General features: G+C 40.6%; 1 protein-coding gene across 6 annotated transcripts in view; it reads left to right on the top strand.

Annotated features, from left to right (window-relative positions):
- Positions 1–13,983, top strand: part of Col14a1 (collagen type XIV alpha 1 chain) — a 201,637-nt gene that overhangs the window by 148,627 nt on the left and 39,027 nt on the right. For all 6 annotated transcript variants that reach the window (XM_076555764.1, XM_006982385.3, XM_076555765.1 and 3 more), the window contains exons 37-40: positions 913–966; positions 5,410–5,505; positions 6,733–6,786; positions 7,087–7,140. In XM_076555764.1, coding sequence (XP_076411879.1) covers positions 913–966; positions 5,410–5,505; positions 6,733–6,786; positions 7,087–7,140 — 258 coding nt within the window. The remainder of the gene's footprint in view (positions 1–912; positions 967–5,409; positions 5,506–6,732; positions 6,787–7,086; positions 7,141–13,983) is intronic.

Raw genomic sequence — 13,983 nt, 5'->3', positions numbered from 1 at the left:
TTGAAATAAATTGGAATTACACAGGGGGAGTGTTAAGTCAGTTTCAGTGCTCTTCAGTCCTTTTGTTCAAATGAGGAAGTTGTCTGGTGTCACCCACACTCACACTGTTCACCTCTCCATTTATAGAGCAAGGTTGTCTGTACAGACTTTAGTAGGAGCAAAACCTAGGTAAATTGAATGACACCATCTACACTGCACTCATTTTTAAGGTGATCTAGTGATACTCTTTTCCATTTATTTTAATTCTTTATTTGCTTTGACAAACAGATTTATTTAAATGTGTTAGCCAATTAAAATATTCAGAGGATACATGTATTGTATGTAGATGTGTGTTTACAAATGTGAACAAATACATAAAGAATATATCCACATGTTTGTTGTGTAAATAGATATGTCTAATAAAGGAAATTTCCACTAATAATGGCACAGTTGGTGCATTGATATGTCAGAACATCTTGGGAAGAAAAACAAATGATTATAATTTCAGAAACAGTAAATTACTTTTATTTCTATATAAATAGTTGGAGTTGAATTGCTGATTTTTCATTGGCCTTTTATGAAGTTATGGTATAAAACACACATAATCCCATGCCAACTGAGTATTTTATTTTTTTATATGTGAACCAAAGTAGCGTTATAGAAAGCTCTAAATAAACAAATCATATAAGGATTTTTAAGGTTTAAAAGGACCTGGCAGCAAAGGTTTTTCTGAGGCTATGAAATGATCTGCAGGAAGGGCCAGAACTGGGTGGGGAGTTTCCAGCTGAAGATCGTGATGAACATTTACTGGTACACAATGTGTGGGCTTCATATAAAATAGCAGTGACCTAATCCCATATTATGAAGACAGATGAATAAAGTATGCTGTTTTGAGATTTGTTCTTGAGCTAATACTTAACATCTGTTTGCCAGGGTGGTCCAGGCCTCCGAGGACCCAAAGGCCAACAAGGTGAACAGGGGCCGAAGGTAATGTGTTCCCTCTTTGTCTCCACTAGTTATCACTTTGGAGTTAGATGTGGCTACCTTGTGACTTAGAGCATCTTATGCATTTGTGACACTCATGTCTACAATTTTGACTTCTAATGCAGATGTGTTATTAAGTATTTAATAACTCAGTCAAATGAAAGACTTTTGGGACAGACAAGAATGCCAGTGTCCTGTGTGGCTTAGTCTACAAGGTGGCCCTACAGGTCTGTAAGGTGCTTCTCTGTCTGCATCTGTAACAGAAATATCTTAAGCAGGATCACACAATCACAATTCAGCCTCAGTCCCTCCCAGGAAATTTCCCACATTTTGGATTCCTTTTCCAGTTTTGCACTATATATAATCAAACACCTAGCTTTGAGTTCTATTCTCAGTACCCAAGGCCACCAAGTATGATGCTTCAGGTCATGCATTGCAGAGGCATCGGTCAGCCAAACTGACCAGGCCATGCAGCCCACATCAAAACACACATTTTTCTCCTTCACACAAAGGCATCCTAAGGACTGGCAGAAGCCCAGCTACTAATTGAGTTCAGACCTCATCCTCTCCCCTCTGGATCCTGGAAAATCTTTAACTGATCTATGTGCAGTGCCTTGACTTTCTGATTGATTCTACACATCTGTTCTGAGATTAATTTCCTGAGCTGGATTTATGCTTATTTAAAACTTTCAGCCATGGACCATGGCTTGGCCATTGTTGGCATCATATTCATGGCTCTTCATTCCTTCCTTCCTAAAAGATTTATTTTATGTATCTGGGTGTTTTGCATGTATGTCTGTGCACCACTTGTGTGCGGTCCCTGTGAAGTCCAGAATAGTCCAGAATAGAAGTCCATCGAATCCCCTAGAACTGGAGTTATAGGTGGTTGTGAGCCATCATGTGAGTACTGGGAATCGAATCCAGGTCCTCTGCAAGAGCAACCAGTGCTCTTAACCACTGACTCATCTTTCCAGCCCCTCCAGGTCCTTTCTAATTCAATTCTCCATCTCATTCTTGTGACATCACTTCTCATGGTTTCCATAGCACCTGTCTTACTGATTTAGTGCTTCAAATACATTAGCTCCACATACTATTAATTCATATAGAAGAGACCATTGCACTAAAGAGGAGTTTCACTTTAGAATTGGAAACAGATGATACAAGGTAGGACAAGATGTGAGCGTGAAAAAGAAGTAAATGAAAGAAAGCCGAAGACAATCAATCAAGTATTATCCAATTCAAAGACCATGGGATGTATGCTTTGTGGTTTATCTGTTCCATTTTCTGAGAGAGGCTCACTGTTCCTTACGTGGCTCCATCTCTTACCATGTTGTAAGAAAGGCTAGAACCGAATGCCCCCTCTCAACAGGGCTGCTCTGGCTCTTTCTCTCCGTCACCCATGGCGGAGCCCAGGAGCTCCCATGCTTTCTGGCTTCTGTTTCTCAGGGCCTCCCTCAGCAAGACCCCAATAATTTCCCCAACATTCTCAGTGGACAACGGTTCTAATGATGACTCTGAACAAATTCTGATATTTGGTGACTGTAAGGCAACCCGTTTTCTCTAATTATCCACTCCCACAGGATTGTCACCAGTATGGTTATTTCTGTGTGGCAGTTTTGACAAACAAAGGATACTGCTATGCAGTAGATTTTGGACAGCAGAGTATCACCTTTGTGAACAGTATGAGAGCAGATAAACTATAACACACACACACACACACACACACACACACACACACACACACACACACGCATATATACATGTAGGGAAATTCCCAACATGTAATCTTTTTTCATTTCTAACACCAAGTAGATGATAAGATTTTGGATCAAAAAGCAGTGGTCACTGGTCTCTTCTAGTCTATTTGTTTTATATTGTAAAGAATAAAATGAGCCACTTACCTTCTGCCCTACTCACCAATAATACATAAATGATATAGTACTAGACTATTACTGTTCAGCATTCTAAGTGGTGTTTGTAAGTTGCCCTTCCTCAAGCACATTGCAATTTTAATGCTCTAGGCCTCTTCCACATAAACCTTGCATGCTCCTTATAAGGAGAGTTATCATTTGGTGTTCTACAGTCTCATTTTCTACACACTTCTCAAATCACATGTGATTTCTCATTCCCCTTCAAGTCCTGTGCGGCTGTCCTCACTAAAGTCACCACATGTGACTAGTTCCACGGGCTATTGTTTAATGTTTATCTTCCTTGCGATCTCTGCAGTAGTTGACTCATTTGGCTAGCTCTCTGTTGGAATTTGTTTCCTCTTTGCCATTCTCTCTTTGTTCTGGCACTAACTTTCTGACTTTTTTCAGATTCTTTCCCAGGCTCTCTCCCTCTCCATTCTAATTGTCATGTAATTTTAATCAATTTCTACTTTCAATGTAGAGTTTAAAAAGTATTTCATTTTAATTTTATTGTATTGGTTTGTATATGGGTGTTTTGCCTACATACACATCTATGCACCATGTGCATGTCTTACCCTGATGGACAGCAGAAGAGGCCATTAGGTCCTCTGGAACTAGAGTTACAGACAGTTGTGCGCTACTATGTGGGGAGAGGGAACCACGCTTGAATTCACTGAAAGAGTATACAGGGCCTTCAGCACTGAGCTGTCTTTCCAGCCTCTTTCAACATGATCTTTACGACCTCATTTACAAGCATGTCATCAGCACTCTGTGGTCTGGACAGGTCAGACTTTGCCAGCATCCTCAGCTTCTGGACTTTTCCATGTGATTTTTACCTGTACACTAAATCTTGAGGAAACTTAGTCTGTCTTGATCACCTATCTACAGTGTACCCCATTAGCATTTTTTCCATATTCTTTGTCTCAAGAAATCCACTGAACAATTTCATATTTGAGACGATTTACAAATTAAACACTTGAAATTATAAATACAAAAGAAATCAGGCCGGGTGGTGGTGGCACACACCTTTAATCCCAGCACCCAGGAGGCAGAGCAAGGTGGATCTCTGTGAGTTCGAGGCTAGCCTGGTCTGCAAAGTGAGTTCCAGGAAAGGCGCAAAGCTACACAGAGAAACCCTGTCTCGAAAAACCACAAAAAAAAAAAAAAAAAAGAAAGAAAGAAAAAAAGAAAAGAAAAAAGAAATCAGTATGTTGAAGAGATATCTGTACTCTTGTGTTTATTGCAATAGAACTCACTATAGATAAAAAGTGGAAACAACCCAACTGTCCATCAAAAGATGAGTGGGTAAGAAAAAGTGATGCCTGTACTAATTAACCATTTAAGAAGGTCAAATCTGGTCAATTGTAAAACATGGATGGACCTAGAGATAATTATATTAAATGAAATAAATCAGGCAGAGAAAGTCATGAATGATTTTATTCATATACGGAATCTAAACATTTTGTAAAAAATTAAGAGTAAAATAGTGGTTACCCAAGGCTCAAGAGTGGGGATGAAGAATGAGACAGAATTAGCAAATATGTAAATTACAGGGGAAATAACTTCTAATATTCCACTGCATAATAAGGTCTGTAGGTAACAATAACATACTTTCTATTTCAAAAAGCTAGCAGAAAGGATTTTCAATGTTTTCAACACACACACACACACACACACACACACACACACACACACACACACACATTTGAGGAGTTAGATGTTCTTACCATGGATTGATACATTGCACATGCATGTGTGGAGAAGAAGTACCGTGTGGTACTGCATTAATATGTACAGTTGTAGCATGTCCACTACACAGAATAGGACACTACCCAGGCACAGCAGATCATAATTTAATATAGGGATAGCTTTTGTTGTCATCAAGAAATTTGACAAGGATGAAGACATTGAGCAAAAATAGATATTTGGAGTCTAAGATTATTCGTTGAGTTGTTTAAAACCCAATAGGGTCTGAAAGAAGTGGGAGCTACTGATGTGAGAGGGATGTCTGACCCTGGCCTGGATAAAGGGAAGATTGTTTGGGAGCTGAGGTGCTTGGTGGCTGCAGAACTGCACTGTGGTGTTGCAGGGAGGTGGGGAAAGGAAACAGGCATGGGGGGAAGTTCTCAGAGAGAGGCTGAGGCTCCCCACCAAGGTGGGAACTGGCAGCAGGGAGGATGGGGAAGAGCCTGTTCATCCAGATTCCTTCCTAAACCAGGAGGGTGGTCCTGCAGTGCTTCCTCTTGGGGAAGTGTTGGGCAGTTGTGGCGGATTACTTGCTCACATAATTGGCATAGCATTCTTATTTGCAGAAACAAAATAAATATAGTTGATGAAATCCTGGTGTGTTTGTTCTGATGGCTTACTGATGACATTTTACCTGGGAGGTAAATCAGTTGAAGCTTTTGGTGCCTTGCTACCCTCTGAGCATTTCATAATTTAGAAGTTGTATTAAGAAATAAGTGTTGTACGCAAAGATGTCTTTCGGATTCTAGAGGATCTAACTTCTAGAGTAACATTTCTCTCTTGCTTCTAGGGACCAGAAGGCCCTCGGGGGGAAACAGGTCCTGCAGGACCCCAGGGCCCCCCTGGACCTCAAGGACCCAGTGGTCTGTCCATTCAAGGCATGCCTGTGAGTTGTATGCACATATTCAGATGGGTTTTTATTGTTATCTGTTCTCCATGAAGGCATATAGAATGAGCTTTTATATTCTGTGTCTTACCAATGAGTCTCAGTTCATGAGGAAATCATGACTGGCTGATCATTCATTAACTCAACCCACAATCCATTATTTGCTCAGTGATGGTGGTCTTTCAGCAGACAGGTAAATGGAAAGGGCGTAAGCATGCCCACAGGATTGCACCTAAGGAGGATGGCAGGGCCAACATGGACAGCCTTTGCTTGTCCATCTAAATTCTTTCATAAAATCATTGTGTGTGTGTGTGTGTGTGTGTGTGTGTGTGTGTGTGTGTGTGTGTGTGTACTGTGCACAAGGGCATGTGTTTTCGTGGGTGTACTGAATGCAGGTGCACGTGTGCATGTATGCAAGTGGAGGCAAGGGTCAATCTTGAGTGTCATCTTTAGGAGTCATCTACCTTGGTTTTGAAAGACAGTGCTTTTATTGGCCTAAAATGTGGTGAATAGGCTAGGCTGCCTGTCCAGGGATCCCCAGGGACCCCCACCTGTCTCCAGTGCCCCACCCCAGTGCGGGGATTACAAGCATGTGATACCATGCTCAGATTTTTATTTTTCATATGGGCACTGGGGATCAAACTTTGAAAGTCCTCATGTGCTTTACCCACTGACCTACATCCCCAGCCCTTGACTAAACTTTTAACATCTAGAAGGTAACAACTGTTATACCAATTTATTATTGATGTGTAGCCATTCTGAACACAGAAGAATAAAAGCCACCCTATGATTCCCTATTTCTACTTTCCACTAGAATATAGTTCACTGAGTGGATTTTAGAGTTTAGATTGTGGTCACTAAACGACTATTCTGAAATATTGGATATCTTTGAAAAGAAATGTAATTTAATTCATTGAAATGTATGTGATTTTTAAATTGTAAACTATAAATAACATTTTAATATTCAACTCATCCCCACATGTGTTAGCATTATCAGCTTGGCCATCTGGGACTGCACATGATGGGTTGGAATTGTTCTTGGACATAGACATCCAGCTCCGTAGGAATGTTTACATGGATGGCTTAGCATATGTGAGAAGTGAAATATGATATGTGGGTGTTAGTGCCAAGGCAGTTTACTGTTGCAACACTGACAGTATTTTGTCAGCGGATGGATGAACTGAGAACTTATGTCTGTGAACTAACTCTGTACTTTTGGACACTCAGGGAATGCCAGGTGACAAAGGAGATAAAGGAGATGCTGGCCTTCCTGGTCCACAGGTATTATTTTTGCTGTTAGTCTTTTGCCAAGGACAGAAGCTTGAAGCTTCTGACATCAGCTGTGACCTTGCCAGGGGTTTCTGTTAATGACATTTGCCCATGTTCGTTGACTGGTCTGGAAGTCACACTGATGGAGACTGGGAACATTTATTTCTCAGTAGGAACTTCTGGGTTGCAGTTTTGTGTCCCAAGGGGGTTCCCATTGTGCCAATGGCTTTGTTCGGAGGCTGTGGTCTGTCCCAGGGAAGCAGACCAGCTGTTTCTGTAACTCTGACTCTTTTCTGTTCTTGTCCACTCTAGGGTGTCCCTGGAGGTGTGGGTTCACCAGGACGTGATGGCTCTCCAGGCCAGAGGGTAAGAATTTGCCAAATATTGGTTGTTGGCAAGGTAGACTTCCTGCCTAGTCACTTTGCTGCAGACAGGTTGTTATATATGGGCACCAAGTTAGGGGTTGTGTATTTTCTTTTGTCAGTCTAATTTCTGTCTATTACGTAGTTATTTCCATTCAGCCATGTCTTCTATCTCCATTTCTTTCATCAAACTTACCCCAGTTGGCAGCATTCAGCTCCGAGTGCTCCCAAGCCTGATTCTTATTTGCGCTGAACTGGATCTAGTGGCTTAGTAGGTTTTTCTAGTTTTTGTTGTCGTTGTTTCATCCTTGAAGTATAGACCTAAAAGAAAGTAACAGCCACGTAAGTGGAAATTTAAGTAGTGTGGCTTATAAAGGACTCTCCATTGGTTTAGTATGTCTCAGTTATCTGTTCTTTTTACCAGCTCAAATAGACAGCCGCAAAGTAACATACAAAAATCATCAAGCAAGGTGTACGTTGAAATAATGGCATTTGTTTCATTGACAAATTTTCACTAAGGCAGGTTTGGAGGATTATAATTTATTGGGGGAAATTGAAAATTAAAACTTTGTCATGTGTTATGATGGGGTCAGAGTTCTGTTAGGACAAAAGAATGGAAAATCAAACCAGGCTGGCAGGACCTGAGGATTCTCTGAGGAGGGGCCATTTAGGCTGCTACTTGATTGAAAGACAGAGGTGACCAGGTGGATGAGGAGAAGAAAACTGTTGCAATCAGTGACTACATGCCTGTGTAATGTATAGGAATGCAAGTTTATTGTGAAATGCAGTCAGATTTACTCACAATATTAATTTTTTTTTACCTAAAATTTTGAACTTTAACATGAAGGAAATAAAAATTCACTCACTATGTTTTCAAGGGAAAGAAAAGCTATCTGATTTTTTAAAATGTCTTTATTTTAAAAAATGTTTTTATTCTTTGGTAATTTCATATGCGTACACAATATATTTTGGTTGTATCATTTCCCCACTTCACCCCCTTCAACTCCTCCCAGATACTCACCACCAATTCTCCATCCCAACTTCATAGCCTCCTGTTTGAATCCACTGAGTTCAATTAGTGTGGCCGGGATATGCATGGGTATAGGACCATTCACTGGATCATGGGCAACAGAGGCCACATCCCTAAAGAAAACTGTCTCTTCCCCAGCATCCATCAACTCCCAGTAGCCCCTCAGCTAGGAGTGGGGCTCTGTAAGCCCCTCCACCAAACATGTTGGCATTCTGACTGGCTTGATAATGTGTAAGTCTTATGCATGCAACTACAGCTGCTGTGAGTTAATATGTACCACAGCCCTGGCATGTCAAGAAAACATTATTTTATAACAGTCTTCCCCAATGTCTGGCTATCCCAATCTTTCTGTTCCCTCTTCCATGATGTCCCCGGAGCCTTGAGGGGGAAGGAGTGTGATACAGATGTTCAGTTTAGATCTGAACACTACAATCATTTATTCTCTGCATTTTGACCAGTTGTACATCTGTATTAATTGATATTTACTGCAAAATGAAACTTGTCTGGTGAGTGTTAAAAGCTGAAGTAATTTATGGCCATAGAGGTTAATATTTATAAAACACTTTGATACCTAGTCTAAATATATAGTAGTAGGTTCTCCCCTAGAGTCTATGACCTACCCACCATGGGTTCTTGGTCCAGTTTACAAAACCAGGCATGAGTCCCATCCTGTTGAGTGGGCTTAAATCCAAACAGAAAATAGTTGGTTACCCTAATAACATTCATGCTACTATTGCATGAATGGGTGTATTTTTCAGGCCAGTCTTTAATGTAGCTTGCAGAGTTCACAGCTGGATCAGACTGTTGATGACTTTTCTTCCCTAGAGCTCACACAGTACCTTTTTAGCACTCTGAAAGCTAGACACTAGGGAGGGAGCTTCTAAGTCTGTACCAGCTTGATTTCTCCATGTCTTGTGACCTAAGCGTGTGTCTCTTCAGGGTCTATTTTCCTAAATGATCGCTGGTTTGGGCTTGGGAGGAACCCTACATTTCTCTAATCCCTGAATTAGAGCAATGGCAAACACTTACATCTTGTCCAATGAAGCTCAACATGCATAGCATCCCCTGGGAGTTGATACACTTTAGGGGGCTAACACTGGGTTAGTACCCTTCTTCTCTCCTCTGTCAGGCCTGACTATGGGTGGCTTCCTCTCACTAGGCTGCTCAAGGATATGGAAATGGGGAAACAGGTCTGCAATCCTAGGAGGTTGAAACAGGGGGACTGCAAGTTGAAGTCCTGCTTGGACTGTGCTATAGTGAGCTCAAGGCCAATCTGGACAACTTAGTGATTCCTTCTCACAAAATGGAGAATAAAAGTACATTCCAGTGGTAGAGTACTTGGCTGGTATGCATGGAGCCCCACTTTCCCCAATACTGGAAAAAGAAAAGAAAAAGAAAAATTAATTTTTCTTTGGGTCCATAGGTATGGGATTTGAAATGTCTTCTTAACATGTTTAGATTTGTTTAAAATCTTGGTGCAGTTTCTGTTTACCAAATGGACTAGGCTATAGAACATGTTTAGGCTAGTGCAACTGAAGAAGGCCTTTTCTGAGAGTTAGATTTATGTAGGGTTCTTGTGCATGTGGGAGGAGTGTCTAGAAGTATTTATATGTTTTGGCCAAGTGCATAGGCTAAGATCCTGTGTGGTTACACAGCTAGATTCCTTCAGGAAGCCCTGAAAGCAGCATGTCTGAAGATTTGGTTGGGTGAGTTTATTTGATTTATCTACACATAGAGCTCAGTCTTGGCGAAGAGCTCGGAACCAAACCTGGTAGGCAAGAGTCCTTTGGTTTTATAATTATTTCTCTTACAATCCATATCTGAAGTCAGACTTTTAATAAATTTTTTCTATTCACATGTGTTCATCTTTGACAATAAAAGTTTAGAGCTGTCATAAAATGATAAGCTATCTATACTTGGCTTTTGTTTCTTCCTCTCCCTCCATTTGGAAATAAAGTTTGGAGGATGTATCTGATGCTGATTATGAAATCCTCTTGGCTGGGGATGGAGTTCTTTTAAAAATCTGATGGTCAGGAATATCCATTCAGTATGAAACCACATGTCCTTTAAAGAAGTGGATCCTGTGATTATTACCTTAGGAGAGGTATTTGAAGATAGTATCATCTGGCACAAAATTAAGGAGATACCATTCACATGAAAGAAAACAGAGGTGCCATGGATCTGTGACGTAGCTGCTCTGCATGAAGGAAGAACAAGTCACACTTTTCTCAATCAGCCATAACTGAGCACCTGCACCATGCCATTTACTACCCTCAGCATGAAAAGAGTTTCCCATTACCATCTGCAGAGAAGATTATGAAAGCAGGAATACTTTTAGTTGCTAAAGAGCGCAATCTGCAGACCACCTACAGGAGGAAAAAGCAGGACAGGATCTCATGCCTACTCTCTTGGGCACGGAAAACAATGAATCTTTTAGAGGCAGCGGAGGAGGCAGGAAGAAGGATTGGTTAAAGAAGAGCCACTTGGGGGACTCTGATATATTTAGTCAGGTGATCTGAAGGCTGGAGAATGGTCAAGGTCTAAAAGAATTACTTTGCAGGGACTAGTTTTGAAAGAAGTAGACAGACATAGGTTGAGAACCCTCTCAGGAGACATGGAGTACCAGGTCCATCTGGCTAGGCAGTGGTAGATATGGGGATACTTAAAGAATACTGAGAACAAATACTTTACAATTATCCCTGTTCTGCTATAGGATGCTATCAACAATGGCAATAATCGTGGCGCTCTGCTGACTGAGAGTGAACAGAAGGTTGGGATTCACAACCAGAGTAACTGGTTAGAGCATTCTGCAGTTCTTGTCTTGACAGTCCAAACCTCACACTACCACCTGGTGGGTAGCTTAGGAAAAGGGTGACCTCTTTCGTGAATCTGGTGCCAATGTTACTTCTGAATTTACTGAGAGGGTAGGAGGTCTTGAGAAATAAAAAAGAAAATATAACCTCTCCTCATATTTCCAGCTTATTCTGGCTTTTCCCAAGGGGAATCTTGGACTCTTGGAGACAACTCTTATTCAACTCTGGGCCAGAGGCCATAAGCAAGTCTAGCTAGACTTCCCAGAGTAAGTTTCCGCCTCAACCTTGGGAGCCAACACACTAGCTTGTTGAAAATGGTGGTTCAAGCTTACATTTGCAGTTAATTCAGTCAGGCATCCAGGTTTCACTCTAAGCCATTCCAACTAAAATATTCTGGGCCTTTCCTCCCTTTTCCTATAAATCTTGCACCCCTGCCCATCATCCCCTCCACCTCCTGCCTACTTTCTTCTTTTCTTGGTATCTGAGTACATAGCCTTTCATGAGATCTTCAAATTCCTCTGGTGTGCGGTAGATTTCTCAGTCTCCACCCTACACATTTATATGGTCCTTAGGAAATCAGATAGATAAGGCAGGTAGGTGGGTAGGTAGGTAGATAGCTAGCTAGCTAGCTAGATAACATACTTATATACATACATACTTAGAGTTACAGGGGTAGATAAATACAAGGATAGAAAGAGATAGATTATAGAGAGAAAATATAGAATATTAGAAAGAAAATTATAGAAATTTAGAAAGATCAGTAGAGAATAAAGATATAGAGACTGATGATAAAGATAGACATATATAGAGAGATAGATTATTGATAAATGAGAGCTAGGTAAGTTGATGACAGATAGATAGGTCATGGAAGAATTAAAAATACTACAGAGAAAAGAAAAATGAAAGACAACCTTTTTTCTACTTCTGCGTTCCATTTCTTCCAAGTTCAATTTTTCCGGCCAGCACCCAAAGAAAAATTTTAGAATTATGCCTATCTTTCAACTTGTTTTTTTTTTTTTTTTTTTTTTTTTTTTTTTTTTTTTTTTTTTTTTTTTTTTTTTGGTTTTTTCGAGACAGGGTTTCTCTTGTATAGCTTTGCGCCTTTCCTGGAACTCACTTGGTAGCCCAGGCTGGCCTCGAACTCACAGAGATCCGCCTGGCTCTGCCTCCCGAGTGCTGGGATTAAAGGCGTGCGCCACCACCGCCCGGCTCAACTTGTTTTTACCAAAAATTGAGAGGAAAAAATACAGATGATGAGGAAACGCTTTTATGGCCCATTGGGAAGCAGTTCCTCAATGTGCAGGGTGTGTTAGTTTTTTAATGAGGGCAAACCCATGTGGGAGTCCTTTTTCTCCACTGCTCCCCTCATCCTCATGGTTCAGCAGTAGCTGCCCTTCCTTATCAATAGATGAACTATTGTGGAGTGTGCTCTGCCCCTGGAACCTGGTGAACTTGGGTGTTGATGAAAAGGTCTTTGGGGAAGGGCACACACAACCATTGGTAACCAGGTTTAAACCCAGGCTGTATGGTGTGGGCCCAGTTACTCCATGTCACCATGACCCACCTTTATCATCTGTCAGTTAAAGACATAATCTTGCACTATATGGAGTTGTCGTGGAGATTCATTCATATGAAGCATTTCTAATGATAGGATTTTAAGGTAATATTATTGGCATCCACTGTTTGTCAGGCTGGCCTAATGAGTAAGGACTTTTTGTAATGCCTGTGCTTAGTAAATTAAGATGTCTTAGTAAATGGTGAAGAAATACAAAAAGTCAAGAAAATGTATTTTTTTAATACTTAGATTCTACCTTGAAAGGACCCTTGAAGCATGCTTCTTGATTTTGTGGTTTTGATGTACACAAAGACCGTATTGTATGGAATGTTCCATTTCATCAAAAATGAAACATTGAACTTGAGACATTGAACTTGAGTCAACTATTTGGATGGATTTCATTCCTGTCATGAATATTAGGCAGTGATGAGAGAGTCATCTAAAAAATACTTTGGAAAATACTAGGTTCATGATAATGAGCCCCTTGGGCATCTTCCTCCCTCAGAAAAAGCAAAGTAAGCTATTACCACAAAACTGGTAGCCAGAATGATTGGATTTTCTTCTTTGTGGGTCCAACTCTAGATGGATTTTTATAAAGTCTCAGGAAAACATTTGCACAGTCAGCCACAGTGAGGACAGTTTATGCAATCGGGACTTGGCTGTTTATTTTAATTAAAATGTCAATAAGCTACACCATCAAGTATGGATCATATGCAGATGTCTGTGTTCGATTCTTTAACTCCAGGATATCTATGTATGCTAGGCAATGCCACCTCCATTGTTCTAGACAGAGAAGCAGAAGGTCTAAAAGTTGGAGGAGCTAAACAATGGTCAGAACTAGACCGTGCTGGAGCCAAGAGTTTAGCTCATCTCTCTGGCTCCAGCATTGTTCTTTATCTTTCTACGAAATTATGAAAGTAAAGATTACTGTGGAGTTTCGTGACTGAGAAAATCTTCCAAGAAGACATTTAAGTAGTAGGACTCTTAACAATGAAGATGTCATACCCTGTACTTTGGGGGCAGGAATCCTATTTGGGTTATTGTCCTAATAAAGTAGGAATTGATCATTCATAAAGCTGTGATTCTAACCTCTTAGCCTTTTACTTGGATGGCAGTTCATCTGTTCACATCTGAGAGGGAGGAGCTTCTGGGGTATTTAGTTTCCTGCTCTTAGCTACTCTGATGAAGCCCATTTTTGGACATGGACTTTGCCTTCCTCTTGGAGTGTTGTCATTCGGGGAAGGACCAGATGTTTAAATTTTTGTAAAACAACAGATCTACCACCTCACTCATCAGGTGGTGTTTGTTTGTTTTGTTTAAGGAACAGATCCTGCTCTTTAACCTCAGACATTCAGATGCAGAAAGCTCTTTAGGCAAGACTTAGGAATGTTTAAATTTAGACAGTTTAATGATTCTATACCGAAGTTTTGGAAGCACTGAATAGTCTAT

The sequence above is a fragment of the Peromyscus maniculatus genome, chromosome 20 (genome assembly GCF_049852395.1).
Source record: "Peromyscus maniculatus bairdii isolate BWxNUB_F1_BW_parent chromosome 20, HU_Pman_BW_mat_3.1, whole genome shotgun sequence".
Taxonomy (NCBI): Eukaryota; Metazoa; Chordata; class Mammalia; order Rodentia; family Cricetidae; genus Peromyscus; species Peromyscus maniculatus.
The sequence above is the reverse complement of the archived record's forward strand: the minus strand, read 5'-3'. Positions and strand labels throughout refer to the sequence as shown.